Source organism: Lethenteron reissneri, chromosome 1, assembly GCF_015708825.2.
Source record: "Lethenteron reissneri isolate LAM-NWPU_2019-01 chromosome 1, ASM1570882v1, whole genome shotgun sequence".
Taxonomy (NCBI): domain Eukaryota; kingdom Metazoa; phylum Chordata; class Hyperoartia; order Petromyzontiformes; family Petromyzontidae; genus Lethenteron; species Lethenteron reissneri.
In genome coordinates this window covers 5,302,475-5,330,269 of record NC_083779.1, presented here as the reverse complement: position 1 = coordinate 5,330,269, position 27,795 = coordinate 5,302,475, and the positions used below count along the sequence as shown (strand labels likewise).

Sequence of the window (27,795 nt, the reverse complement as noted above, 5' to 3'; positions counted from 1 at the left end):
ACACACATACACACAGACACACATACGCACAGATACATACACACAGACACACACACATACACACACACATACGCACAGACACACGCACACACCCACACACGCACACAGACACGCGCACACACCGATTCGCACACAAGGAGTGGGCACGCCTTATATAGCAGCAACAGCGAGTGGCGGACAGCGCCCATTATAAACAGCAAGTGCCGTGGCAGCCACTGCCGGGTCTGCTCGCGAACGCCACTGACGATGATGATGATGAAGAAGAAGCTATCGCTGCTGCAGACACAGCAGCAGCAACACAACAGCTGACTGGGCCACAACCAACAGCAGCAGCAGCAGCGAAGGGAAGAACACTAATCAGCAAGTCATTCAAGACCTTTGCCTCGGCACATCACGGCCACCTTACAGCGGTGATACTACAAAAGCTGAGAGAATCACCACCACCACCACCCGTAACGCAGGCGAACAGAAGAGCCGCACTACCCCACACTCAGCATAGACACAAGACCACACAGCGGCAACAGCAGCAGCTGCACTGCGCTAACAACAGCAAATAGAAGAACCACAGCGACGAGGGACATAGTTACAGTAACAACAAGAAGAAGCAGCAGCAGCACAACGCAGAAGCAAGATTGACGTGGCAGCATCGGCGACATCGGCCCAAGGAAGCCGGCACAAGCTCAGCCTGGGAAGAATATCATGAGCCTGGCTTGATTTAATAGGCGCTCGCTAACTACATTAGCCTCGATAGCAGACACACACACACACACACCCACCACTCACACACTACACACACACCATACACACACACACTCACACACACCACACCCACACACCACTCACACTCAAACACACACCCCCACACACAACCACACACACCACCCCACACACACCACTCGCACTCAAACACACACCACACACAGCACACCACACACAGCACAGCACACCACACACACACCCCCACAGCACACCACACACAGCACACCACACACAGCACACCACACACAGCACACACACAACACCACACACCACACACACACACACACCACCAAACGCACACACACCACCACACCACCACACACACACCACTCACACACCACACAACCCCACACACACCACACACACACACCACACACAACACCACATCACACCAACACACACACCACAACACACAAACCAACACACCCCACATCACACACCACACACACCACACACACACCACACACACACACCACACACAGCACACCCACTCACACCACACAACCACACCCACACCACCCCGCAGACCTGCAGGACCTGATTTTGGACGCTATTGCTGCCTGCTTCGTCGTCGTCAGCGGCAGCAGCAGCATGTCCTGGGGTTCTGAGGCTGCAGGAGAGTTGGTGGAGGAGGTGGAGGAGGATTGGTTCGGATGGAGATTTGGATTCAGGGGCGCACGAGGCGCTTCTGGAGCGGTCAGAGATACAGGTGAGGAAGGGGAGGGGGGCACTCACCCCCCCCCCCCCCAGTCGACGCGTGTTGAACGTGGGGGCAACGTTTGCAATGTTGTTGGAACCATTGCCCCAACGTTGGCCCGACGTTAAACCAACGTTGGCCTAACGTTGGGGAAACGTTGGCCCGACGTTAAACCAACGTTGGCCTAACGTTGGGGAAACGTTGGCCTAACGTAGCCCCAACGTTGGCCCGACGTTAAACCAACGTTAGCCTAACGTTGGGGCAACGTTGGCCTAACGTTGCCCCAACGTTGCCCCGACGTTAAACCAACGTTGGCCTAGCGTCGGGCCAACATTAGTCTAACGTTCGATGTTGACTGGGTGGGTGGGAGGTGCCTGGTGCTTGGTGTTACCCTCGGTGTTGGGTCCCTCGTCCCGTGTTGCTTCTCCCCGTCTGTGTCACTGGGCCCCAGGCTGCCACCGTGGGTCCCCTGGTGCCTTGGCACCGGACGATGCCGGGGCTCTACCATGGGATTTGCGAACTAGCTGTGGGAGAGGATTCATCTTCTTGGTTCTTTCGGTAAAGTCACGTAGAAGGGAAGTAATAAAATAATAAAAATAAAACATAATAAATTTTATTATGTTGAATTTTAATAATTTTATTACTTAAAACATAATACATTTATTATGTTTTATTTTTATTATTTTATTACTTCCCTTCTACGTGACTTTACCGAAAGAACCAAGAAGATGAATCCCTGCAGTCACGAAAGCTTTAAATCGAAATGTGGGAGAGGATCTTGACTTAAAAGCTTTCGTGACCGCAGGAAATCATATTCTGTGGGTCTTTCGGTAAAGTCACGGAGATCGGTTCAATTCTTTAATTTTTATTGATTTGAACCGATCTACGTGACTTTACCGAAGGAATCAAAAAAATATTTGACTGTGGGAGCTCTGGGTTTCGCACGTCCACGGGTTTAGATCCCTCGTTCTGGGGGTTCCTGAGCTCTTAATGTCTGGGGTTTTTTTTTCTATGGCCTCGGATTTTGAGTCCCCAGTCATTCTGATTTTGTGATTCTGTGTTTCTTGACTCAAGCCAGCTTCCGTGGTCTTAGATCGGCTGCCTTACGTCTCTGGATCTGTGTCTCTGGTTCTTGGGCCTGCCCAGTTAATCATGCAACGTGGCCCAACAGGGGTCCAACCTTCCACGTTGACCGGGGTGGGGATCTGGGTGCCCGGACGCGAGTTACGTTACTGCACGGCCCCGACAATTGCAACAAACAAACAAAACAATGTAGCTTGGGCGACGAATTTTCGCTTTTTACGATTCTACCGCGGGATTTGCGCAGAGGGCCGCATTGCCTCGATGCTCTCCCGTCACGTGCCCGTGCTGTGTTGCCGTTCTGTTGGTTTGTTGGACTTCTTTCGCCCGCCGCACGTAGCCAAACCGTACTCATCAGAGGTACGGGAACGCCCGTGTGTGCGTGTGTGTGCGCGCACGTGTGTGTCTGTCATTTGGTTCTGTGTGTGTAGAGGGGGGAGCGGTGGTGTAGGGGTTAGCGCGCTGCGCTACGAACCCGGCGACCCGGGTTCGATTCTCGCTCACGGACAATACCCAGTGACGATGATCTGAAACCGGTCCTGGGCCTCCCCTAGGTCGACTCAGCCTCCAATGAGTACCTGGTGCTGTGTGTAAACATCGCCAAAGGCGGTGGGGCGTGGTGTTGGCCACCACCCCCTCGTGTGCCGTTCCGGCCTTCATAGGTGCTCGCTAACAGCACTTGCCCCAACAGTCTGTGAAGGCTATACGGGGGGTCTTTGTCTTTGTGTAATTTGACTTCTGTGTGTGGGGAGGGGGGGGGTAGCGGTTCGCGCTCTGCGCCAAGAAACCTGGCGACCCGGGTTCGATTCTCGCTCACGGACAACACCCAGTGACGATGATCTGAACCGGTCCTGGGCCTCCCTTAGGTCGACTCGGCCTCAAATGAGTACCTGGTGCTCTGTGTAAACATCGCCTGCTGGGGAGACAAAGGGCGGTCGGGCGTGGTCCCTGGGAACCCACCCCCTCGTGTGCCGTGCCGGCCTATTAAGGCTACACGGGGTATATTTGTCCTTACACTCTTAGTTTTTTCGGTAAAGTCACGTAGGTAAAAATGAAATTAATAAAAATAAAATATTAATTTTAATTTCATTTTTTCCTACGTGACTTTATGAATCCTTGCAGTCACGAAAGCTTCAACTCTTTGTCCTTGTCTTCTGTGTGGTTGTGCGTCTAGTTGTGTTTCTAGTTTAGCTTTTGTGTGTTTGCGTGTGTAGTTGCGTTGGCACACTTTTTGTGATGCATGGTTGTGGTTGTTTGAGGGCTGGTTGTTGGAGTGGTCATCATTAAAACATTTTCGAATGATATAATCAACTATCATAACGAGTCCAGAATCAACACCTACTCCACATCTCCTCCACGCCGTCACCCCTCCGCGTCCCCTCCACGTGGCTCTCCATCCTCTCTCTGCACCCCCCCCCACCACCTCCTACCGCACCCCTCGGCCCACCACCCACCACCCGCCAGGTCCCCATGAAGAACCTGGAGCGCGAACTGATGTGCCCGGTGTGCGAGGAGCTCTTCACGCACCCCATCATCCTGCCGTGCCAGCACAGCGTGTGCCACCGCTGCGCCAAGGAGCTCCTCTGCCCTCGCGTGAGTGGTCCTCCTCCTCCTCCACCACCTCGCCGTGGGTCCCGCCGGCGCCGCACGAGGCCTCCACCGAGCCGGCGTCCCCCAGCGCGTCGCCCGTGCCGAGCCCGCGCCGCCGCAGCCTCCGCGGCGGGGGCTCCCCCAGCGTCGAGCGGCTGGAGAAGGTGCTACGTGCCGGTGAGCCGTGCGCCCGGCGCTGTCGTCGTCGCTGTCGTCTCGTCCCCCCCCCCGCCCCGAGCCCCCCCTCCCGCCGCGGTGGTTTTCCCGGCTCGCTGGCGGAACCGTGAGGAGGTGGCGATGGCGGGCGGCCTCAGCGTGGCTCAGCGGCGGGGCGGTCCGCGAGTTGGTTCGCGATCTCACGCCCTCGGAGTTGACTCGAGCCGTCCTTCCGCGGTCGGTGAAACGAGTGCCGCTTTGATTATTGGTTTTTTACCCTTCTATCTGACAACAAAACTGAACCTTTTTTACAAGGAGTCATGTTTGCATAGACCACAATACCTGCAGTCATAATGCAAAAAAACCATAACTCTGATAATGTATGCACTGTCCTTGAAGTTGATTGGTCCACACCCTAGACAGCTTTCCTTAGAGCCTAGTCTCACATGGTGTTGGACCAGATGACGCCAAAAGGCGCACAACTCAAAGACAATGCACCATCAGAGTATGAGAGCTCGGGGTAAGCATTTACACCGTTGGTACCTCATTTGCCAGTAAAAAATATGATAATTTATTTTTTTTCCCTTTTATCTGGCAACAAAACTGACACCTTTCTTTTTACAAGGAGTCATGTTTGCATAGACCACAATACCTGCAGTCATAATGAAAACAAAAAACATAACTCTGATAATGTATGCACTGTTCTTTATTATCAGAGTTATGTTTTTTGTTTGCATTATGACTGCAAGTATTGTGGTCTATGCAAACATGACTCCTTGTAAAAAGGTGTCAGTTTTGTTGCCAGATAGAAGGGTATAAAAACAATTATCATATTTTTTACTGGCAAATGAGGTTCCAATGGAGAGTGCCGCTTTGCGGGGGAAAGTTAACGGGGTTTTTTTTCTTTCCCGTCCTAGCGACACGCGACGGGACAGAGAGCCAGGCCGTTGTTTTTTTCTTTATTTCTTCCCCCCTCCCAACTATTTTCGTGCAATTGCCTCGAGCTGTCCCCATGATGACAAGAATGTGAAGTCGTGCTCGCACGAGTTGGATTCCCTCTGCACACCGCCGCTCCGCCAAGACGCTGTACCACCGTTGGATTGAAGGACCGGCCACGCACGTGTCGATCACGTGGGGCTAAGGAACCGTAATTCACCATGCTGATCAGTGCAAGTCGGTGAAGGGTTTGTGGTGGGGGTGGGGGGGAATTTAAGGCGGGGTTGGGGGGGGTCCTAGATTGCCCACTGGATATTAGAACCACTGACATGGCTCCCCCCCCCCCAAGACATTTCGATGGTGGGGGGTTGGTTTGACCGCAGGTCAGGGCAGATTGGTGCAGTGGGGACCCGAGGTCACCGGTTGTGACGTGGGTTGCCACCCGTATCAGCGTGCCACCACTTGCAGGGCCGTTAGAACATTTCTTGCCTGGGTGCGATCCCATTCTCTGCGTGCCCAGTCAGGTTTTGGCCTCTGACGCATTTTGAAATTGGTTTACATTCTCAAAATGCAATCTACTTCTGCTTGCGTTGGCTGTCAGAGGTCTGCGTCCCAGCCACTTTAGCTTCCGACCCATCGACCGATCCACCCACCCACCCACCACCTCGTCACCATCTCGTTCAATCGGCCCTCTCGCTCCCACATTCTAGCCAGCGCCAGGGACGGCCCTCGGCTATCAGCGCATCGGCACGCGATGATCCGGTGACTGCATCGATCGATTGCTCGGCTAAAATTATATTAAAAAAAAAATGTAATCTCACGGTCACCGAATCCTTCGCGATTTATATAACACCAACTTGTTTGGCCTGGTGGAATTCATGCGCATGCGATGTTCTTTTGGCTGACATGACAAAGAAGCCAGAGCACAACGATGCAGACCAGGCGGCGGCACGGCACGGGCACGGCACGGCGTGCCGTGAGCCGTGGGGAGGGCAGCGGCGTCGTGCCGGTAGAAGCCTCCGGTGAGAAGGGAAATGACAGAACAGCTGACACATTGGCAGTGGCAGACGCCGCCGGGTGGATGGTTAACATGGATGGATTGCGAGAGGATGGGATATTCTTAGGTTTTTTAGGTAAAGTCACGTAGGTATAAATTAAAATTAAAATTCGGAGGGGAGCCGGGCCAGGGGCCATCCATCTAGCAGTGGAGCGACCCTGCTTGGTGATTCGTATGTGGCACATTAGGAATGGATCATGTGCAACACGTACACCCCTTGAAAATCGTACGCTTGCGGCATCGAGGCAGTAAAAAAAAAATAGTTGAGTTTTTATTTTTAATTTGCAACACCAACGGGACCAACGCGGTGGCGGCGGCGGCGGCTGCTGCATCGTGAGAATTCCTCGACGACGCTTGCAACGCTCCGTTCGCCCTCGCTTGCCACACCCTCGCAGGAGGTAACGGTCTGGCTCGTTCTGGGAGGCAGCCTCGCGCGCGAGCGGCGTACAGTGCCGCGCAGCGAATGGTCGAAGTTTGTGTCGTTGCGGTGGGTGGGAGGGCGGAGAGGAGCGGGGCGGGAGCGCGCGCACGCGCCTCTGTCGATTCGCTCTCGTGGGGGGGGCCGCGCGGCGGTCGTGCGTCAGGGCATCTGCGCCACCTGTTGTGGTGGCTTCACGTCGGGGTCCTCGCCCCACCGTCCCATCCCCCCGCCAACCACAAGCTCACGGCGGCTGAGTCGCTCTCCTCCCAGGGCAAAACGAAATCCGCAAACCGTAACGAATGCGGATTCTACGCAAACGCCGTTTGTGCCCGTGCAGAGGGTTTGGGATAAATGTCTATTCTATTTTTTTTCTTCTTGGTTCTTTCGGTAAAGTCACGTAGAAGGGAAGTAATAAAATAATAAAAATAAAACAATTCTCTCGACGGACCTGGTTTTCACCTGAGGACGGCTGATTGCATTGTGGCCGAAACGTCGTGAGAATTGTTTTATTATGTTTTATTTTTATTATTTTATTACTTCCCTTCTACGTGACTTTACCGAAAGAACCAAGAAGATGAATCCCTGCAGTCACGAAAGCTTTAAATCGAAATTGTCTATTCTATTGTATTTTGGATTCGTACAGAATCCTTTCCAGGGCGCTGGCTCTCGGCCAGATGTGCGCGGGATCACTGCGTTTACCGGGACATGCCCTTTGGAGTGATTTCCACGAGGCCAGCGACCCTAAGGCAGATGGTGGTGGTGCAGCAGAGGTCGCAAACGGGTTTTGATTCCTTACCCGTACACCGTACCCGGCCGCACCAGGGTCGCAAATGGGTACCCGTACCCGGCCAGGTACGGGTAGCCGTTCCCTACCCGTACCCTACCCGAAATGAGTGACAAACGGCTACTCACCAGTGACTCACGGCCTACCCGTACCCGGCCGCACCAGGGTCGCAAACGGGTACCCGTACCCGTACCTGGCCGGGTACGGGTAGCCGGGTACGGGTATCGGGTACCCGGTTGCGACCTCTGTGGTGCAGGGAAGGAGGGGGGGCGGTTGAGGTGCTGTCAGGAGCAACACCCCTCGAAAGTGGCGCTGTCTTCGGCAGCCGGACAGAGACCGGCAGGGGTCGAGGAGCGCCGGCGTCACCCGCGGTGCCGTCTCGACCGTGAATCGTGGCCGAGTCTGGACGGGGCAAGTAGTGACTTCCAGCCACAGCAAGAGGTGTCCTGTGGCGTGCGATGCGCCGGCTGTGGGAAACGTCTTCTGGTTGTCGACCCGGGCGAGCCGGACTGATTGATAATAATCAAGCGCCTTTGTTTCGCGCGTTAACCGCCTGTCACCGGTTGTTTTCCACCCCCTTCCGCAGCGGTTTTGTTGAGAAAACTGACTCCGAAGAAATCAGGTAAACCGTACCTGCACGTCTCTCTTCCTCGAGGCAGACGACGTCCCCCCTACCTCGTCGTCAGAAGTTTGTTTTTCTTTCTACCCCCCCCCCCCTCGGGGATGGGTGGGGGGGTAAATGGAAACAAAATCTTCTAAAAGCTTCAGCGCATCAAGCCGTGCGCTCTGGTCCCACCTGGGAGTGTGTTTCTCGTCCGACGCAGCGCCGTTGGCTACAATCGGAGTGCGATCGTAATACACCGCATCGCGCGGCGCATTCGGATGCGCTTCTGCGGCCGTCTGGAACGACGCTGTTCCTTCCGATATTAGGAAGCCCACTGGGGAGCTATGATGCACTTTTACTGCATCGAGATTGTCCTTCCCCCGCGCCTCCGATTAGCACGGTTGGCTACGTACGGTGCGAAAGAAGTTCAACGTACCGTACATACAGACGTACATACACGGGGGATTCGTAGTGAGATCGTAACACCCACTCGCGTAAGATCTGTCGCTCGGGAGTTGCGTCCTCACTGCCACCGTCTCTAGCCGGTGGCCCTGCCAGGGAGACGGGGACCAGCACCCGCCTGGCACCCGGCCTGACGGGTGCTGGACCGGAGAGATTCGCCATGAGTCTGCCAACGCCGAGTCCCGTAAAAACCCCCCCGACGCCGTTACGGTTCAATCTTGACTTGAAGCTGTCGTGACTGCAGGAATCCATACTCTATCCCACCTGAGGACGGTCGTTTGGGTGGCGATCGAAACGTCGTGATCTATCATTATTATTATTTTTTTCTACGTGACTTTACCGAGAGAACCAAAGAGTATTCTTAGATTTTTTCGGTAAAGTCACGTAGGTAAAAAAATCCAAGTTAATAAAAGTAAAATAAAATTAAAATCACCTGAAGACGGAAGCTTGTGTTGCCTCCGGAACGTCGTGATTTTTTTTTTTACTTTATTAATTTAGATTTTTTTTACCTACGTGACTTTACCGAAAAAACCTAAGAATATGAATACTTGCAGTCACGAAAGCTTCAAATCTAGAACCAAAGAGTATGCCGCTACGGTAGTTTGTAGCACGTCCCGCACTCTGGCCCCGTGCATCCTAAATTTACAACTCGAGATGTCAATTTATAAAGCCGCTAAATGTGACTTCCCCCATCTGAGGACGCTGCGCAAATAGGGGCGGAGTGATTCTTTTTAAAGGATTTGCTTCTCCGTTGACTTTATTCGGGGGATTCTAATCGCAGGCGTCGTTCGGCCCGCTGCGTGTCGACGCTCCCCCCTCCTCGTGCCGGCAGCTCCCGGGCGAGCTCTCGGCAGCGCCCGGCGCGAAACGTCGGACACCGTGCCGAAACGACACCGCTGTCGCGACCCCCGACAACTCCGCGGAGATCCGCACAGCGCGGCAAAGAAGACCTGACCACGGCCGTAGGGAGGGGGCCGTTTATAAACGCGAGGCAGGCACAGCGCTGCTCTACTCCCGGCACTGCTTGCTGCGGATAGGGAAACACACTCCCAGGCACAATTACAGGCCAGTCTTCCTCTACGGCTGCAGCTTGCAGCGCGCTGCCTTGCCCTGCTGCTGCCTGCGTGGTTTCAGGTGTCGGGAGGCTGTCTCTTCTTCTCTCGCGCTCTGTTGTTGTTGATGCGCGGAGCCTCTGTCGCTCCCGTGGGTTGGCTCATAATGGCCATGTGGGTGAAATGCGTGTTCGTGTGTTGCAGCTGGAAACTTGCAAGGTGTTTCCCCTCCCCCCCCCCCCCACGCCGTGTTTTGCTGATGTGCGTATGCCGTGTGTGTGTGCATGTGAATTATTGTTATTTTGCGTGTATGTATTGTTATGGGGAGCGGTAGCGTAGCGGTTAGCGCTACGCTGCGCTCCGACCCCGGCGGGCCGAGTTCGATTCCCGCTCACGGTCAAAACCAGTGACGATTATCTGAGCCGGTCCTGGGCCTCCCCTAGGTCGACTCAGCCTCCAATGACTACCTGGTGCGGTGTGTAAACATCCCCACCAGAGGAGACAAAGGCATGGTGCTGGCCACCCGTCCCTACGTGCACCGTTCCGGCCTTCATAGGTGCTACTCGCACTTTCCCCAACAGTCTGTTAAACTATACGGGGTGGGGGGGGGATCTTTGTGTATGTGTAGTGACTCACTTCTGAGACAGGGATCATTCAAGCACCTTCTTTATTCTCCACGTCAGGGGAACTACATGCCAGTCACCCTACGTGCGCACACGCTTGTCACGCATCCGTCTCTTCTGACGGCACGACCTAGCCAGTACAGTCGGCAGGCTGTCGAGCTAGCGGCGTCGAACGTGCTCAAGACTGCGGCGACGAAGGTGACGAACAGCGGCACGGCGAGGGGCTATCCACTTCCAGCGACAGCCCCGAGCTCTCGCCCCGGGCCCCCTTTTATCCTCCCGGCGTGTCCTCGCTCCGCCCTCGCCACGCCCCCTTTCTGGAACCTACTCGCAGGTTCCCGGGCTTCCAGATGAACCCCTTCCTGAGCTTCTCTTTCGATCTCCTAATCCCCCCCCCCCATATCTCCTCCCTCTGCTGACGTGTGTACTGTCCTCTGCTGTCAGTACTACTTTTCCATCAGCAGCCAGCGTTATTACACACCACATGTATTGCGTGGATAATTATGCGTGGATATAAATAATGTACATTAGTGATTCAATACTGTGAATCACTAATCAAAGGTCGCCCGGTGACTAAAAGCTCACAGCGCTGAAGCCAGCACAGCCGAGAGCCTGGGTTTGAATCTGGGTTTCAGCCGCGTCTGGTACAAGCCGGTTCCAGCCCGACCACCAGTGACTACGCACCACAAAAAATTGGCACCGCACTTAATTATTATACATTGACGCTCGGAGATTTTTTATAAATGAAGGAGCAGATCAGTTTCTCCGCCGTAACGACGAACATCACTCCCCTTAATAGTCGGAACCGGCTGGAAAGTGCTGCGTCGTTACTCCGTGGGCTCAGAGGACTCTAAAATCGATCTCGGAGGTAGCTCTGTGCTATCCGCTTCCAAATGGGTTCTGCGTTCCGTGCCGCCGCCGATAGACCACAATCTGGATAACGGTTCTCAACGTGGTCTGGGGGAGGAGCGGGCGGTGGGGGGGGGGGGTTAGACGTGCGACGTGTCCAGCAATATCTAAAGAGTCCGCTGCTTTCACAAGTCTTTAAAAAAAGAAAAGCTTGCTTTTTAGTTTTTCTGCCGAGTCAGCTCAGAGGGAGATTTCGGGCCAAATCGATCGCCGCAGGCTGCTGGCTCCCGCGGGGGGGGAGCTTTCGGATTGCCATACCCACGGGCGCCGCCGTCAATCGGAGCTATAGTGGCCTATCGCGGCCCGCTCTCCCCCGTCGTGAATCTTGACGATGGCCACCATTGTAACATCTCCCTCCGCAGGCAAAGCTCGCGAACGCTCGCGAGCGCTTAGCCCAGCACGACACACGAGCGAGGGGGCGGTGCGTGGCCAGCACCTCGCCCCGGCCGCCTTTGTCTCCCCACACAGCTGATGTTTTACCTCGCCGCGCCAGCTGGTCGTTTAAGGTTGAGTCGACGTAGGGGATGGCCACCAATTGTTGGCCGTGGTGGCGAAATCGAACTCGAGGCGCCGGGTTCGTGGTGCAGCGTGCTGATCTCTACACCACCGCGCCTTACACACACACAAAGACAAAGGTACCCGCTCCCGCACAGCCTTGACAAACGCACACACTCGTGCACAAACTATTCGCCCTCGCACGGAGAGACACTCGCTCGGCGGCCTCGGCACAGACACGCGCGGGCTGCGTGAGCTGGCATGAATGTGCTGAGATGATTAAAGCACAAAGGCTCGATTGTCTCTTAGTGGGGGGGGGGGGGGGGGGCGTGGGGGCGTGGGGGGGTTGGTGGGAGCCCCCCCCCGGGTTTGCTTTATAAGCGCAAGCGCTTGCATACCTGAACCTCTTCCACGCTAATTCGCACCGAGTCCCAACAAGCCCCCAATCATGACAACACAATCAACGCCACTGTCACTCGCTCGTTACTGCTGGCCCCAAATCCTGTTACAGGGTACAGCGTGTGTGTCTATTTGTGTGTTTGCGTGCCTATTTGTGTGCACGTCTATGTGTGTGTTTCTGTTTGTGTGTGTGTGCCTGTTTGTGTGCACGTCTGTGTGTGTGTGTCTATTTGTGTGTATGCGTGCCTATTTGTGTGCACGTCTATGTGTGTGTTTCTGTTTGTGTGTGTGTGCCTGTTTGTGTGCACGTCTGTGTGTGTGTGTCTATTTGTGTGTGCCTATTTGTGTGTATGTGTGCCTGTTTGTGTGCACGTCTGTGTGTGTGTTTCTGTTTGTGTGTGCCTATTTGTGTGTATGTGTGCCTGTTTGTGTGCACGTCTGTGTGTGTGTTTCTGTTTGTGTGTGCCGTGGGGAGCGATCGTGTTTGTAGCGGTTAGCACGCTGCGCTACGAACCCCGCTCAAGGCCACCATCGCTGACGATTTGCTGAACCGGTCCTGGGCCTCCCCTAGGTCGACTCGGCCTCACATGAGAACTGTACCTGGTGCGCTGTGTAAACATCGCCACTTGGGACACAAATGTGGTCAGACGTGGTGCTGGCCACCCACCCCCTCGTGTGCCGTGCCGGCCTTCATAGGTGCTCGCTCACGGCACTTGCTCCAAAAGTCTGTGATGGCTACACTGGGGGATCTCTGTGTGTTTGTGTGCGTGTGGTGTGTTTGTGTACGTGTGGTGTGTGTGTGTACGTGTGGTGTGTGTGTGCGTGTGGTGTGTGTACGCGTGGTGTGTGTGCGTGCGCGTATTAACACGATCGGAATGGATGACGCGAGCAGGTCGAGAGGCCCCGCCGAGTGGGAGCTCCGTGTCTCCTGCGGGAATGTGTGTGAGCGTCCGTGCGTGGGCGGCGTGTGTGTGTGTGAGCGTCGGTGCGTGGGCGGCGTGTGTGTGTGTGAGCGTCCGTGCGTGGGTTGTGTGTGGGTGGCGTGCGTGGTCTAGCGTCCTCCGCTCCTCCACGCTGCTGATCCACGCGTCCGGAGGCTGCGACGCGTCCGACTGTCACGTCGCGACCCCCTCTACCCCACCCCACCCCGACCGATGATCATCGTCATTATCGTCGTCAACCTCTCGCGAACCTGCGACACAATATATCCGTACGGCACCTGGAATTGATTTAACCTCTCCATCCACCTCGGTGGTCGGTCATCCTCGAAGAGGCGGTTCCATTCCTTGGCCGCCACTCGTTTTTTTTTTACCTGCCTTCCCTTTTCCCTCGGCCATCGGCGATCAATCATCCCTTCTGGCGAACTGCGGCGCCCCGAACCACGGCTCGCTCGCTCTCCTCTAGCGGTGTCTCCGACACGGCCGGTGGGAACGTTCGACGACGACGACGACGATGACAAAATACGGGTGGATGCACTTTTTTGTTTACCTAGGAATACATCACAGAGTTCTCTGCCACTTTCTCCAGGGAGGGCACCGCTCCACCGCGATGTTTTGGCCGATCCCGTGTTGAGTTTCTTGAGCGATGAGCGTTTGGCGTCGCGTGGCAGGAAAACCCCGAAAAACCAAGCCGGAGAAAACCCCCCAGCACTCACGCCAGGAGATAACAACACTCGACGGATCGCCCACAGATGGGCGAATAATTTAAACGAACAAAATTAACGCTCCCCATACCGCCGCCCCCCGCCCACCGTCTACCCAGAATCCCTTGTGAACCTGACGGCTGCCCCGCTGCGCCCCGCCCGCCCGGGCCCCCGCGGGGGCTGCTCGTTCCCGTGCCCAGCCTGCGACTGCGACGTCGACCTGGGGCCCAAAGGGATCGCCGGCCTCTTCCGCAACTTCACGCTGGAGACCATCGTGGAGCGATTCCGACAGGTGGGTTGTCCAACAGGGGCGGGGGCGTGGGGGGGTCGGGGGGTGTTGGGGGGGGGTGTGGGGGTTAGTGGGGGGGGCGGTAGTGCGCCTACGCGTGGGCGAAGTCGATCGACGTCAATTAAAGTCGATCAAAGTCGATAAATGTCTATCTACGTCAATCAAAGTCGATAAATGTCTATCTACGTCAGTCAAAGTCGATAAAAGTCAATCAAAGTCATCGACGTCGATCAAAGTCTGTCAAAGTCTATTGACGTCGATCAAAGTCTATCGATGTCGATCAAAGTCAATCAAAGTCGATCGACGTCGATCAAAGTCGACTTCGATCGACGTCAATTAAAGTTCGATCAAAGTCTATCGCCGTCAATCAAAGTCTATCAAAGTCATCGACGTTGATGCGCGCAAGGAAAAGCAGCCGCGCGCCGTCTTTCGTAAATCGGTTGTTGAAAAACATTTTACGGCACATTGTTTGCTGAGTGTTGCGAATGGGGAAGTGAAATGAAACGATGGAATGAGAGAATAACAACAACAAGAGGGGACTGTTGCAATTAGGTCAAGAATGGGCCTCGGTGTCTCGCTTATCGGGCTGTGCAGCGTGCTGTCCGCCTGCCATTTCGCTCCCCCAAGTTTCCGAATGAATTGAGTTCCTGACGGAGCTCTCGGTGCGTGGATCGAAACGCCGGACATCGTGGGAGAGCTGCACAGCGGTGCGGGCGCCCTTGTCCCCCCCCCTCCCCCCGTGTCGCCCCTCCACCCATGTCGCCCCCCCCCCCCCCCCGTGTCGCCCCCCCATGTCGCCCCCCCCGTGTTGCCCCCCCCCATGTCACCTCCCCCCCGTGTCACCCCCCCCGTGTTGCCCCCCCCCCATGTCACCCCCGCCATGTCACCCTCCCCGTGCCCCCAGAGCGCTGGGGCACAGCCTGCACCATCCCAGCTGCGTTGTTGGCAAGGGGCGTTTGTTTCATTGCACGCCCCTCTCCTCTGCTGTCACTACCACTGGCACCTCCACCATGACCACCACCATCACCATCATCATCACCACCACCACCACCGTGAACACCGCCACCATTGCCTTACGTCACCTTCACTACCGCCATCTTCACTGCCACCTCCACCACCACCACCACCACCACCGTCGCCTTCACTTCCTCCACCGCCACCATTGCCTACGTCACCTTCACTGCCACCTCCACCACCGTCGCCTTCACTTCCTCCACCGCCACCCCTCGCCACCGCCACCGCCACCCACCGCCACCCACCGCCACTTCCTCCACCACCACCACCACCGCCACCACCGCCACCCACCGCCACCACCGCCACCCACCGCCACCACCACCCACCGCCACCACCACCACCGCCGCCACCACCACCCACCGCCACCGCCACCACCACCCACCGCCACCCACCACCACTTCCTCCACCGCCACCACCACCACCGCCACCCCCCGCCACCACCACCACCACCGCCACCCACCGCCGCCACCACCGCCACCCCCCGCCGCCACCACCTACAGGCGGCCAGGGCCGCGACGGCCGTGATGTGCGACCTGTGCTACCCTCCGCCGACCGAGGCCACCAAGAGCTGCCTGGACTGCCGCAAGAGCTACTGCAACGAGTGCTTCAAGGTGCACCACCCGTGGAACACGCCCAAGGCCACGCACGAGTACATCGGCCCCACCAAAAACTTCCGGCCCAAGGTGGGGACGGGACTCGCGGCGTGAGGGCGGCTCATCAGGCCCCCCCCCCGACTCCCCCCCCCCCCCCTCTCAACCCCAACCTTCTCCACCACCCCCCTCTCCACCATTCCCCCCACGTCGGCAGGATACGGACACGACGAAGCGACCGCGTGGGGGGGGCCGTGCGTTGTGATCGTGACGTCGCTCCGCCCCCCCCCCCCCACGTGCTTGACCTAGATCCACACCCACCCCCCGCCCCCATCCCTCTCTGCGTTCTTAGAATGCTTAGAATGTTTCGCTTGTTACATTTACCCGGCTCTGAAAGCGCGCTACATTTGGTCAGACTTGTGTAGATTTGCCTGAGCCTGGAGGGGGTGGGGGGGACCCCCTTGACCAGCAACTCGGGGCCCGTGGCTCCTTGCTCAGTTCCCTTGTGGCCTGAGAAGCCTCGCGCCACCACTTCCCTGCTTACCCCCCGTGCCCCCCACACTCCCCGTGCCCCCCACACCCCCGTAGGTGCTGATGTGCCCGGAGCACGAGGCAGAGAAGGTGAACATGTACTGCGAGGTTTGCCGCCGCCCCGTGTGCCACCTGTGCAAGCTCGCCGGCATTCACGCGAACCACAAGGTCACCAACATCAACAGCGCCTACAAGGCGCTCAAGGTGGGCACGTGACGACGACGATGACGACGCGGAGGGGACCGCCGCCATCGTCGTCGTCGTTGCGGTCGTTGCGATGATCGATGTCGCGGTCGTCGCGACAGTCGTTACGATCGTCGTGGTCGTCGCGGTCGTCACGACGTTCGTCATCGCAGTTGTCATAACAGTCATCGTCGAGGTCATCTTCACGATCATCTTAGCGGTGGTCATGACGATTGTCGTCGTCGTAGTCGTCGTCGTGATCGTCACGACGATCGTCGTTGCAATCGTTGTCACCGTCATCGTCCAGCTCGTTGTCTTCACGTTCATCGTCGGCCTCGCCACGAGCTTCGGCACGATTCTTACAATCGTCGCGATCGTTGGGGTCGTCATTGTAATATTCACGATTGTTGTCGTCACGATGGTGACCGTTGTCACCACCGTCGTTGTCGTCATCATCCTCGTCGTGTCGGTCATCGACTTGAGTCGTCGTCAACGTCATCACAGTCATTTTCATCGTCAATGTCGTCATCGTCATAGTCGTGAACATCTTCTTGGCTGCTGTAAATGTCCACGTGATGAGGCCACTTCGTTGAGCTATCATTTGTGAAAGCCAGGTCGCTTCTGAATACATCACAGCTCAAGTGGGCCTTGTCTGGTAGTAAAAAAAATAATAATCAAGTTTTAGCTTTTATCGTTTAGTTTATTTCTGATACTCACGCGATGCGCAGTGCCACGTGGCAGGGTCTGCACGGTCGTAGCCACCTCGCTAAATCTTCATAATAAGGTAAACCCACTAAATCTAATTTCATAAAAAGGTGACCCTCCGCTAAATCTAATTTCGTAAAAAGGTGACCCCACCAAATCGAATTCGCATCAAGCACATTGTTACGGCTTAAACTTCACATCTTATCCTGTGGCATCACCTCTAACCAGAGGTGGGACAAAGTCATTGTTATGCAAGTCCAAGTCGAGTCTGAAGTCATCAAATTCATGACTCGAGTCTGACTCGAGTCCAAGTCACATGACTCGAGTCCACACCTCAGAGGTGGGACAAAGTCATTGTTATGCAAGTCCAAGTCGAGTCTGAAGTCATCAAATTCATGACTCGAGTCTGACTCGAGTCCAAGTCACATGACTCGAGTCCACACCTCAGCCTCTAACCCCCCTCCCCCACCCCTCCCTCCCTCCCTCCCGCTGCTGCTTCTTCTCGTCTCTCCCTCGTCGGCGCTGCCAGGAGAAATTGGCCAAGAGCATCAACCTGCTGGTGAGCAAGGAGGACCAGGTGAAGGAGCAGCTGGGAGTCATCGAGACTCTGATCAAGGACACGGAGGTGCGATGCTTTGCTTATCGATCGGCGTCCCAGCCCCCCCCCCCCGCCCCCCCCCCCACCCGCCCATCCGTCGTCGGGGTCATGCGGCCGTCCGAGCGGCGGACCACGCGCGGTGGTAAAGAAGTTTAAGCGAACGTACGCGCGTGCGTCCGTGCGTCATCTCGTCCGTCTGTCCTTGTTCTATTCCTGTGTCCGGTCCATTGTGCCCATCCACGTGTTTGTCATTCCACCTCTGTGGCTGTCCTCAACTGCATGTCCTCCCGCCATTATTTGTTCGTCTGTCTCATTTGGCCGTGGGTCCCACGTTCTGTCGCCTGCATCCTTCCCCCCCCCCCCCGTCATTCCACTTTGCACTCTTCCTCCACTCACCCTTCCGTCTGTCTATTCCTTCGTCCGTGTGAACTCTTCTTCCGTCTCTGCATTTGTCTCAGCCCAGCTGTTACCCCGTGACACCTGGGTCTGTCCCGTCACCGCGTGCCAGTGGGCCGTGGACACTTGGCGTGGCTTGAAGGTGTACCTAGCCTGGTTTACAAGCACTGTGGTGGTGTCACCATCACTTCGTGGCAAATGGCGGCGGTTGTTGTTGACTGCATCTGTGTGTACGTGTGTCTGTCAGCGGTGGTGTAGCGGTTAGTGCGCCGCGCTGCGAACCCGGCGACCCGAGTTGGATTTCCACTGACGGCCAACACCCAGTGACGATTATCTGAACCGGTCCCCCCTAGGTCGACTTAGTCTCAAATGAGTACAGGGTGCAGTGTGTAAAAACATCGCCACTGGGGAGACAAAGGTGGTGCTGGTCACCCACCCCCTCGAGTGCCGTGCCGGCCTTCGTAGGTGCTCGCTAACAGCACTTGCCCCTACAGTCTGTTAAGGCTACACGGGGCATCTTTGTCCTTGTCTTCTGTCTGGTTGTGTTTATAGTTGTTAAGGCTATACGAAGGATCTTTGTCTTCATCAGTCCTTCTATGTATCCGCGCGTCCACTGGCGCGTGCGTGCATCTGTCCACATAACATCCGCGCGTCCACGCATGCGTCCGTCCGTCCGCGTGTCCGTCCGCGTGTCCGTCCGCGTGTCCATCCGTGTGTCTGTCCGTCCATCCGTTCCGCGTGTCCGTCCGCGTGTCCGTCCACGTGTCCGTCCGTCCGCCTGTTCCGCGTGTCCGTCCACGTGTCCGTCCGTCCGTTCCGCGTGTCCGTCCGCGTGTCCGTCCGCGTGTCCGTCCACGTGTCCGTCCGCATGTCCGTCTGCATGTCCGTCTGTCCGTCCCGTGTGCGTGCAGACGGGCGGCGATCTCGCGGCGCGCAGCGTCACGGAGGCCTTCGGGGGCCTGGAGGAGGCGGTGAGGGCGCGGCGCGCGGCCATGTCGCACCGCCTGGAGGGCTGCCGCGACGACGTCGCGTGCCGGCTGCATGCGCAGCACTCCGAGTGCGAGCAGCTGCTGCAGAGCTCGGGGCTCGTGGGCCTCGCCCGCGAGTTCCTCAAGGAGAGCGACCCCTCCTGCTTCATGCAGACCGCCAAGCTGCTGCACAGCAGGTAGACGCGGCGGCGACACGCGCGCGTACACGCACACGTACACACGCGCGCGCGTACACACACCCAAGCACACACGCGTATACGCACACGCGTACACGCACATGCGCACACATGCACACACGTACACACACGTACACGCACACATACACGTGCTCGTACACACGTACACACGTACACATAGTACACATAGAACACATGTACACGTAGTACACACACACGCACGCACACACACGTGCTCGTACACACGTACTCATAGTACACATAGTACACACGTACACATAGTACACATAGTACACACGTACACAGTACACACGTACACACACACGCAAACACGTACACACGCACGCACGCACGCACACGATCCTCGCTCGCGGCCAACATCGGTGACGAAGATACCTGAACCGGTCCTGGGCCTCCCATCGGGTTCACTCGGCTTGAAATGAGGACCTGGTGAAGCCTGTAAACATCACCAATGGGGAGACAAAGACGGCCGGGTGCGGTGCTGTCCTGCCCCCACCCACTTCCGCGTGCGCGCCGTCCCGGCCTTCATCGGTGTTCGCTGACAGCACTTGCCCCCGACGTTCTGTTGGAGGCTACACGGGGCACCTTTGTCTTTGTGATCCCGCAGGATCATGAGGGCGACGGATCGCTTCAAGTCGTTTGAGGCGGATGTGGTGGACGCGTCATTCTCGGGGTTCACGGTGAACGTGGCTCGGGAACAAGCCTTGCTGGGCTCCCTCGACTTCCTCAAGGGTGAGGGCCCACCAACGCCACCACCGCCACCACCACCACAGCTGCCGCCACCACCACCGCCACAGCCACCACCGCCACCGCCGCCGCCACCACCACCACCGCCACCACCGCCGCCACCACCACCACAGCCACCACAGCCACCACCACCACAACCACCATCACCGCGACCGCCACCACCACCACCACCACAGCCACCACCGCCGCCGCCACCACCACCACAGCCACCACCGCCGCCACCACCACAGCCACTGCCACCTCCACTACCCTCACCACAGCGACCACCACCACAACAACAACCGCCATTCGCTACTTTGTGGCGGTGACGTCACCACGGCGCTTGCGCCAGGCTGGGTGTACTTGAAGGCCACGTGAAGTGTCGACCGCCTGCCGGTAGCGGGCGATGTTCGCTCTGCGGCAGATTCCCCCAGCGACCGATCGATTTCGTGAGTAGATTCACCAAATGTGGACCGCCACGCCGGCACACGACGGCAACCGCCGCACCTCGAGAACATCGCGTGGCAACGTCCAACCGTGGACCACGCTGCGGCTCGTCCACGCGGCCGAGCCGCACTGCAGATGCGTGTCTAACCCCGACTGGCCCGCGATACGACGCGGCCCGGCGATTGGCGGCGATGCGGCAGTCGCGTTGGCAAACCACCCCCCCCTCCCCCCCAGCCCCCCCCTCCCTCCCAGCCCCCCGACCGCGTAGACGTTTGAGCGCTACCCCCCTCGTGTATGCTCTGGGTTTTCTCCGGGCTCCCCCCGGTTTCCTTGCCCCCCCTGCACCCGAAGCGCCGAGCGCTCGCCCCGAAGTGGAACTGGCCAGACATCCCCAACGTAGCGGGAGGATTTAAACGGCGGTGCCAATGAACCGGCGATGGTAACGATGAACCGGTGATGGTAACGATGAACCGGCAGTGCCAATGAACCGGCGATGGTAACGATGAACCGGCAGTGCCAATGAACCGGCGATGGTAACGATGAACCGGTGATGGTAACGATGAACTGGCAGTGCCAATGAACCGGCGATGGTAACGATGAACCGGCGATGGTAACGATGAACCGGCAGTGCCAATGAACCGGCGATGGTAACGATGAGCAGGCGTTGACGATGAACCAGCGGTGACGAACCAGTGGTGATGATCAACCGGCAACGGTGATGATGAATCGGCGATTTTGACGGTGAACCGCCGGTGAGGATTTAAACGGCGGTGACAGTGAAGTGGTGACGGTGAACCCCCCCGCGGTTTGTGTTCCAGCCCCGGAGACGCCGGTGCTGGACCCGAGCCGCAGCGCCATTTACAAGGACGCCCAGGTGAGCTGGTCTCTCCCCGAGGGCTCCGCTCCTGCCGATCGGTTCCAGCTCGAGTTCCGGCCCCCTCCGCGGCGCCGCCCGTCGCCCGTCCCGGACCGCGGCACCCCGGATCCGGCTAGCGGAGATGACGTCGACGACCCGGAGTGGAGCCGCGTGGACGGGATCCGGAGCACGAGCCACGTGGTGACGGGAGTCCAGCCCGGCGTGGACCTCACGGTCCGAGTCCGGGCCGTCAACGCAGCCGGAGCGAGCGCGTTCAGCGCGGAGATGACGATGGCGGCGCCGCCGGCGCAAGGTAGGCGGGCGCCTGCGCGCGCTGGCACGCACGTCGCGTGCACGTTGGCACGCGTACTAACAAGAATAAGAATCGTGGCAATCTCTGCGTTTCAAGTGCCGCTTGCTTAAATGTCAAGGTGCCTGGCATCAAATCCTCATCTCGGTCACTCGAAGGGCTGTCCCCTGCGCGGCGCAAAGTGATTCGGCACCGGCCTGTGAGTGGGCGTGAGCCTGCAAGTCGGGGACGGCTGCCACACCGGTGGCGCCCGCCTCGGCTAGACCGCGGCGAGGCTTGGGGACGGCTGAGATGGGACGCGACGGTGGGGGGGGTGAAGGGGGGTTTGACGGCGCTTGGAAACGCCGAGGTCTTTGAGCGAGCGGCGCTGTGTTGCCGCGACTCTCCCTCGTCTCCCTCGTCCCAGTCTTCAGCTTCCTGCTGGACGACGACTGCGGCTACGAGCGCGAGCGGCTCGTCCTCTCCCCGCGCCGCGCCAGCGTCGACAGCGTCGTCGGGCTGCCCGCTCTGCTCGCGTCCGAGGGGCTTGCCGGGGGCAGCGCCGGCAGCAGTAGCGCCGGCGACAACGACGACCCGCACCGCTGCCACGGGGACGGCGTCAACGGCGCCGCCGGCACCGCCGGCCCGCTGGCGCCGCTGTCGTTCATCGCCGGGGACGCGGCCGTGAGAGGCGGGCGCCACTTCTGGGTGGTGCGCGTGCGGCCTAGCAGCTTCCTGGTGCGCGTCGGGGTGGCGGCGCCGGAGGCTCTGCGGTGCTGGTTGCGTCGTGCCGTCACCGGCGGCGGCAAAGGCAGCGCCGGCGGCAAGGACGCGGCCGCGCGGGGGAAGGGCGTTCGGTGAGCGGCGCTAACGCTCGTGGGTGGTCCCCGCAAACATCGCAGGCCATCTGCGCCACGTGTCACGGTCTTTTACTTAAAAAAAAAAATATATTTCGTCAAAAATGACCCAACAAAAATTACTCCTAATTGGAAAACGCACCGCGATCATCGCCTTCCCCCCGACCCTACCGGCAGGCTCATGCCAATTGCCGGTTCCGTGCAGGACAGCTGCCATAAGGGGCATTCCCCTAGGCAATACAGCATCACCTTAGCCCCAAAGAGAATTCTGATCGGTGGCTGTATTGTCTTTCAGAGCTTATGGCTGTCAGCTGGTGAATGTACGCACGTACACCTCTCACCGTGTAGATGCATGCGTAGGCCGTGTGTCCCGGGCTGTCCCACACGAGTTTAAAGCTTCGTTGGGTGAGAGCCATGATGATGATGACGATTAACAGGAAGTTATACGTATGTTTGTTGAACTTCTTTCGCACCATGCACGATGACGATCAGGACATGGGCGATGACAATTACGGGATGACGATGTTGCTCAGAATGATGATGATGATGATGACGATGATTATCAAGATAATGATGACGGCGATCCTGAACATGAGGATTATCACAATGATGATGATAATGATGCTGATATTTGATTTGATGAAGACAATGACGATCAGCACAACGGCGATGACGACGATGACGACGATTCTGCCACTGCCCCCCCGCCGCCCGCAGGCACAAGCCGGACAGCCCCTCCTCGGCCGCCCCCTCGGCCGCCCCCTCGGCCGCCCCCTCCTGCGCCTTCGTCTCCGTGGGCATGGGTCAGGTGGTGGCCCCCAGCTGGGCCCAGCTGCCCGCGCCCCCCCCCTCCTCTCCCGCCAAGGGCACGACCCGGGCGGCACCGCAGGCGCCGGCGTCGGCGTCGCCGCAGCACCGCCAGCAGCAGCAGCAGCCGCAGCAGCAGCCGGCGCCACGCGCCACCTCCGCCCGCTCCCAGCGAGCCGCGAAGCCCCTCGTTCGTTCCGCCTCCGCGCCCAAGTCGGCGCCGGGGACGCCGCGACGCGCCGCGGCCTCCGGGGGGCGGAACGCGCGCGTGTCGGCGCTGCCGGCGCGCCTCGGCGTGTGCCTGGACCACGGCGCCGGGACGGTGGCGTTCTACGACGCCGACGGCGGCGGCGCGACCCGGCTCTGCGAGATGCCGGTCGACTGCTCGGGCCCCGTGTTCCCCGTGTTCGCGTTTCTGGGCGGCGGCGGGCTGGAGCTGGAAGTGGCCGACGGTGGGGTCTGCGCCGACGGTACCGGTGGAGCCGGCGGCGGCGGCAAGAGGGGAGCCGCGCCGCCGCTGTCGGCACAGCCCGGCGTGAACGGTGTCTGACTGCAGCCGCGCGGGAAATTAATTTTGGGCCTGTTAAAAAAAAAAAACATCTGTGGGTCTCATGTAAGTCTATGAGTGTCTATATGAGGCTGTGGGTCTCTATGTGAGTCTATGGATCTCCATGTGAGTCTATGGGTCTTTATGTGAGTCTGTGGGTCGTTATGTTAGTCTGTGGGTCTCTATGTGAGACTGTGGGTCTCGGTGCATCTGTGGGTCTCCGTGTGAGTCTGTGGGTCTCTGTGTGAGTCTGTGGGTCTCTGTGTGAGTCTGTGGGTCTCTATGTGATTATCTTGGTCTCCACGTGAGTCTGTGGGTCTCCGTGTGAGCCTGGGGCTTGCGTGGGTGAGAGACGGGTGTGTCTTGTTGTGGTCGTTATTATTATTTTTGTTTAGTTTGCTTATTTTTTCTGATCGAACAAAGCCCTCGCTCTGAATCGGGGCCTTTGCTTGAAACATCAGCCGAGTGGAGGGAATATTTTTTTTACTTTCTCTAAGTTGGTGGAAATGGCGAACGCGGTGAGTGATGGGTGGTCCACCGCCACCGCCGAAGGGCTGCTAAAAAAACGACCTTTTCGCCCTGCGAGAAATCCCCACCACCTTAATTTCATCTCGTAACTTTTTTTTGTCTCTCTCTCTCTCTCCCCTCCCACGTGTTATGTCCGTCGACGCCGGCGCGCTCGGCGAATCACAAAAAAACGGCACCCTCGTCGTATCTCTCGGTGCAGCCGATTTCGGTTGAAAGCAGGCGACGCGGCCGGCCCGTCTTCGCGACGCTGCCGCGGCGATATGCCCGTATCCGTGGCGACAGTCGGTGCCCGCTTGTGCCGGGAGTGGGGTGGTGGGGGAGGTTTGCCACCCCCGGAGTGACGACCAACGCCAAACTCCGGAAGGATCGACCTCAAACCCGTGCCTCGTCCAGCTCGCGGAAGCGAAAACCCAGGTCGAGAGCGGCCGAGCGGAGCTATGCAAGACGCGCAAATCGAAAGCGCTCGCGGCGTCAACGTGCCAAGCCATCAGCCGAGACTCCGAAGTTGCGTCGAACAGTGCTAACCGTATATCACTGAGCATCAGGTAGCCGCGCCTCTTGCCGTGTTCTCGTGCCCCCGCGTTCTAATGCCCCCCCCCCAAAATTACTTTATTACGAGATTTTTCCCTTGAGGTGTTTCGTTGTGTGGTCTCACAACAACACCCCCTACTACTACTGCTGCCTAATAATAGCAACAATAATGTGCATGCAAATGAACACGTAATTACAGAGCGCAAAAGCAATATTCAGCTAAACTTTAAAGATTGCACTGCGAAAAAAAGGAAAGGCACTAACAATATTGCTGCTGCTGATGCTGCTGCTGACGCTACTACTACGGGTCGGGATTTGGGGGCACGTGTCTTTATCTCGTGTCTTTGTCCTCGTGTTTAACACCGTGTCTAACACCGTGTCTAACACCGTGTCTGAGCTCATATACGAATGTGTGTCGGTGCGCGCGAGATCAATCAGCTCAGTAGTGGCGGAGGGGGGGAGGTGGTGGCGCAGTGGTTAGCACGCTGCGCTACGAAGCCAGCAACCAGAGTTCGATTCCCGCTCACGACCAATAACAGCGGCGATTCATTGGAACCGCTCCTGGGTCTCCCCGAAGTGATCACCTGCTGCGGTGTGCAAACATCAGCACTGGGGAGACAAAGGCGGCCGTGCATGATGCTGGCCACCCACCCACTCCCTTGTCGCGCTCTGTCGGCCTTCGTAGGTGCTACTCGCTAATAGCACTTTGCCCCAACGGTCCTTGCAAAGGCTCTACGGGGGATCTTTGTGTGTGTGTGTTTGCGTAATAGTTGAACGGCATAAAGGAAACCAGGCGCTGTGTGGTGCCTTTTTGTCTGAAGTGCGGGAACTCTCGTCCCTAGCGACCACCCCCCCCCCCCTGCTCTCGGTTGCCCAGGGATTGCGTATCACAGATTAGCCAAAGAGAAATTAGACTCCGTCCCCCCCCCCCCCCCCCCCCCCCCCCAGTAACATTCGTTCGCGCCGATGTTAAATCGTAGACACTGAACCTCGGTGAATGTCGTGAATCGTTGAGGCTGCTTCTCACAGCCCTCCCCCCCGGATTACAGCACGGTTTGCCCGCGTACGGCGCAAAATAATTGTCAACGCGCGCGTACTTCACGGCTCTCCTGCTACCTTGCACTTGGCGTTCACGCGGAAGCCTCGTGCCGGGCGTTCGTCACGACCTCAAGAGTCGTCGGCACGCGCGTAAAGCCGCCGGTGAACAGCGGTCACCCCGGCACGGACGACAGCGGCGTCACTTTCTAAACGTTTCCCTGCGTAGGTCGCTCGCCTCCCCCCCCATCAGAATGAGCCGAAATGGGATGGGAAATGTGATGGTGCCAGATCATGGGCTGCTTGGGTGCGATGGGACGCACAGGCAAAACCTGAAGGCGATCCTCGTTGTGGGCTCTGAAAATGTTGTTATCTGACAACTGCTCTGGAGGAAGAGGCGGAGGAGGAGGGCTGCCACCCTAAATTCTGGATGTTTTCACCAATTACGGACTTTCAGTTTCTTCATCGAGGATATTAATGGGAGGCATTCTTTCGGGGCGGGCGCAGGCGGGGGGGGGGGGTCTGTGGCTTCTGTCGTAATTAAAGGTTCATTAATTAAGTGCGCTCTCAAGCGACGCCAGTGACGACCGCCTTATGAATTGTAGTCGTGGCTTGGGGTAGGCGCAGGTGCCCGTCGTGCCTTCTTGCCAGTCCCGTGCGTGTCCGCGCTCGCCGCCGCACGCGATCGCTCGGTGGCGATAACCGCACGTGACGTTCGTTCGCGGGTTTTTTTGCGACGTGTAACTTATTGTGTGCTTCAACCTCCCCCCCGCCTCTTCGTGCCAGGTCTCTCTCGCGTTGCAATGCCGGGGGTCTGCGATGTCACCGGCAGGGTCGAGGCTTTCGCCGATTCCAAATGTGCGCAATGCACATTTGGATGTTCTTCCCAGGAAGAAGCGGTGGGTGGGTTTCGTGGGTTGGGCGGAAATCAGTCCGGCGGCTCGTGTCTTTGTGGCTTTTTTAAAGCCGCGCCACCCTTTTTAGATTGCGCAAGCCTTCTTCGTCCGTGCACTTTATCGCTGCGCGTTGTGCTAACCGAGTGTTCGTTTACCCCGACTTGCGTTTAATGCTTCAACCACGTGCTCGGTGCGCGGATCCGGATCGGTGCGACCACAAATCCACTCCAGGTTTTAACCAACGCGGGGGGAGGGGGGGGCGACTGAAGGCCACCCCGGATTAGAATCCGGTCAACTTTATCGTTAAACTTTTTTTTGCATTCACCCACTACACGGTTCGCGCCTTTAGCTGTAAAACCCGGAACGGAGTGGGTCACCGCCCCCCCCCCCCCCCCCCCGCACCGACCTGGAGCCACGAGCAGGATGCTGGACTTTAAAATAATAAAGAGCGTGCTTCAAAAAAATGTTAACACTTATATGGGACTGTCGTTTTTATTGGAAAAATAACGGATAATAAATACACTGTAGCATGATAACAAATGTATGTTAATAGCTTCAAAAGTCAAAACAGTCTTCACTTGTTCGCCATCGTTGTCAACGCGTTGCCTGGAATCTTCTACAGGTGGTCTCCATAGCCCGAAGGCGGCACATTTCTCGTGGTATTGTTGCAAATTCTCGGAAGTGTTAACATTTTTTTGAAGCATCCTGTATATTTAAAACGGATGTCGCTGCCGACGCGTAAATTAGCCAGAGTTGTTCTCTGTTTGTGACGAGTGTTGTGGTGGTGGTGGTCGTGGTGGTGGCCGTTGTAACGCGTTACAGAGTCCTCTTCAATAAAAGTGATTGAGTTCTGTGTTTCTGAGTGCCCCCCCCCCTCTCTCCTCTCTTGAATTCAACTCCTTCATGCAAACCACAAGGCTGTGATCATTAACCCACCGAAAGTAATCGAGATAATTTGCCTGCCATAAAGTTCCACGTGATAAGTCGACACTTTGTTGAGCCATCATTAGTGGCGAGGACGTTTTTGAAAAATTAACCAGTAAAAACAAAGTTTTTCACTATAAATCCTTTATATGCGTGGCATCGGTTTTATTTTATTATTCATTTCAGTTTTTCTT

General features: G+C 57.4%; 1 protein-coding gene across 1 annotated transcript; it reads left to right on the top strand.

Moving 5' to 3' along the window:
- The first annotated feature begins 4,006 nt into the window (after nucleotides 1-4,006).
- LOC133340909 (E3 ubiquitin-protein ligase Trim36-like) lies at nucleotides 4,007-25,616 on the top strand. The gene is made up of 12 exons (XM_061549437.1): nucleotides 4,007-4,090; nucleotides 4,135-4,303; nucleotides 8,067-8,102; nucleotides 13,786-13,958; nucleotides 15,470-15,652; nucleotides 16,148-16,294; nucleotides 17,508-17,603; nucleotides 18,884-19,137; nucleotides 19,766-19,890; nucleotides 21,150-21,500; nucleotides 21,904-22,333; nucleotides 23,051-25,616. The coding sequence occupies exons 1-12, from the start codon at nucleotides 4,007-4,009 to the stop codon at nucleotides 23,688-23,690; spliced, it is 2,688 nt and encodes an 895-aa protein (XP_061405421.1). The 3' UTR covers nucleotides 23,691-25,616.
- Nucleotides 25,617-27,795: the final 2,179 nt, after the last annotated feature.

Bases quoted from the DNA above. Each gene is read 5' to 3' on its own strand.
- LOC133340909 (XM_061549437.1), top strand. From the start codon at position 4,007: ATGAAGAACCTGGAGCGCGAACTGATGTGCCCGGTGTGCGAGGAGCTC. The intron at 19,891-21,149 runs GTGAGGGCCCAC...TTTGTGTTCCAG, and splicing joins CTCCCTCGACTTCCTCAAGG to CCCCGGAGACGCCGGTGCTG. The intron at 21,501-21,903 runs GTAGGCGGGCGC...CCCTCGTCCCAG, and splicing joins GGCGGCGCCGCCGGCGCAAG to TCTTCAGCTTCCTGCTGGAC.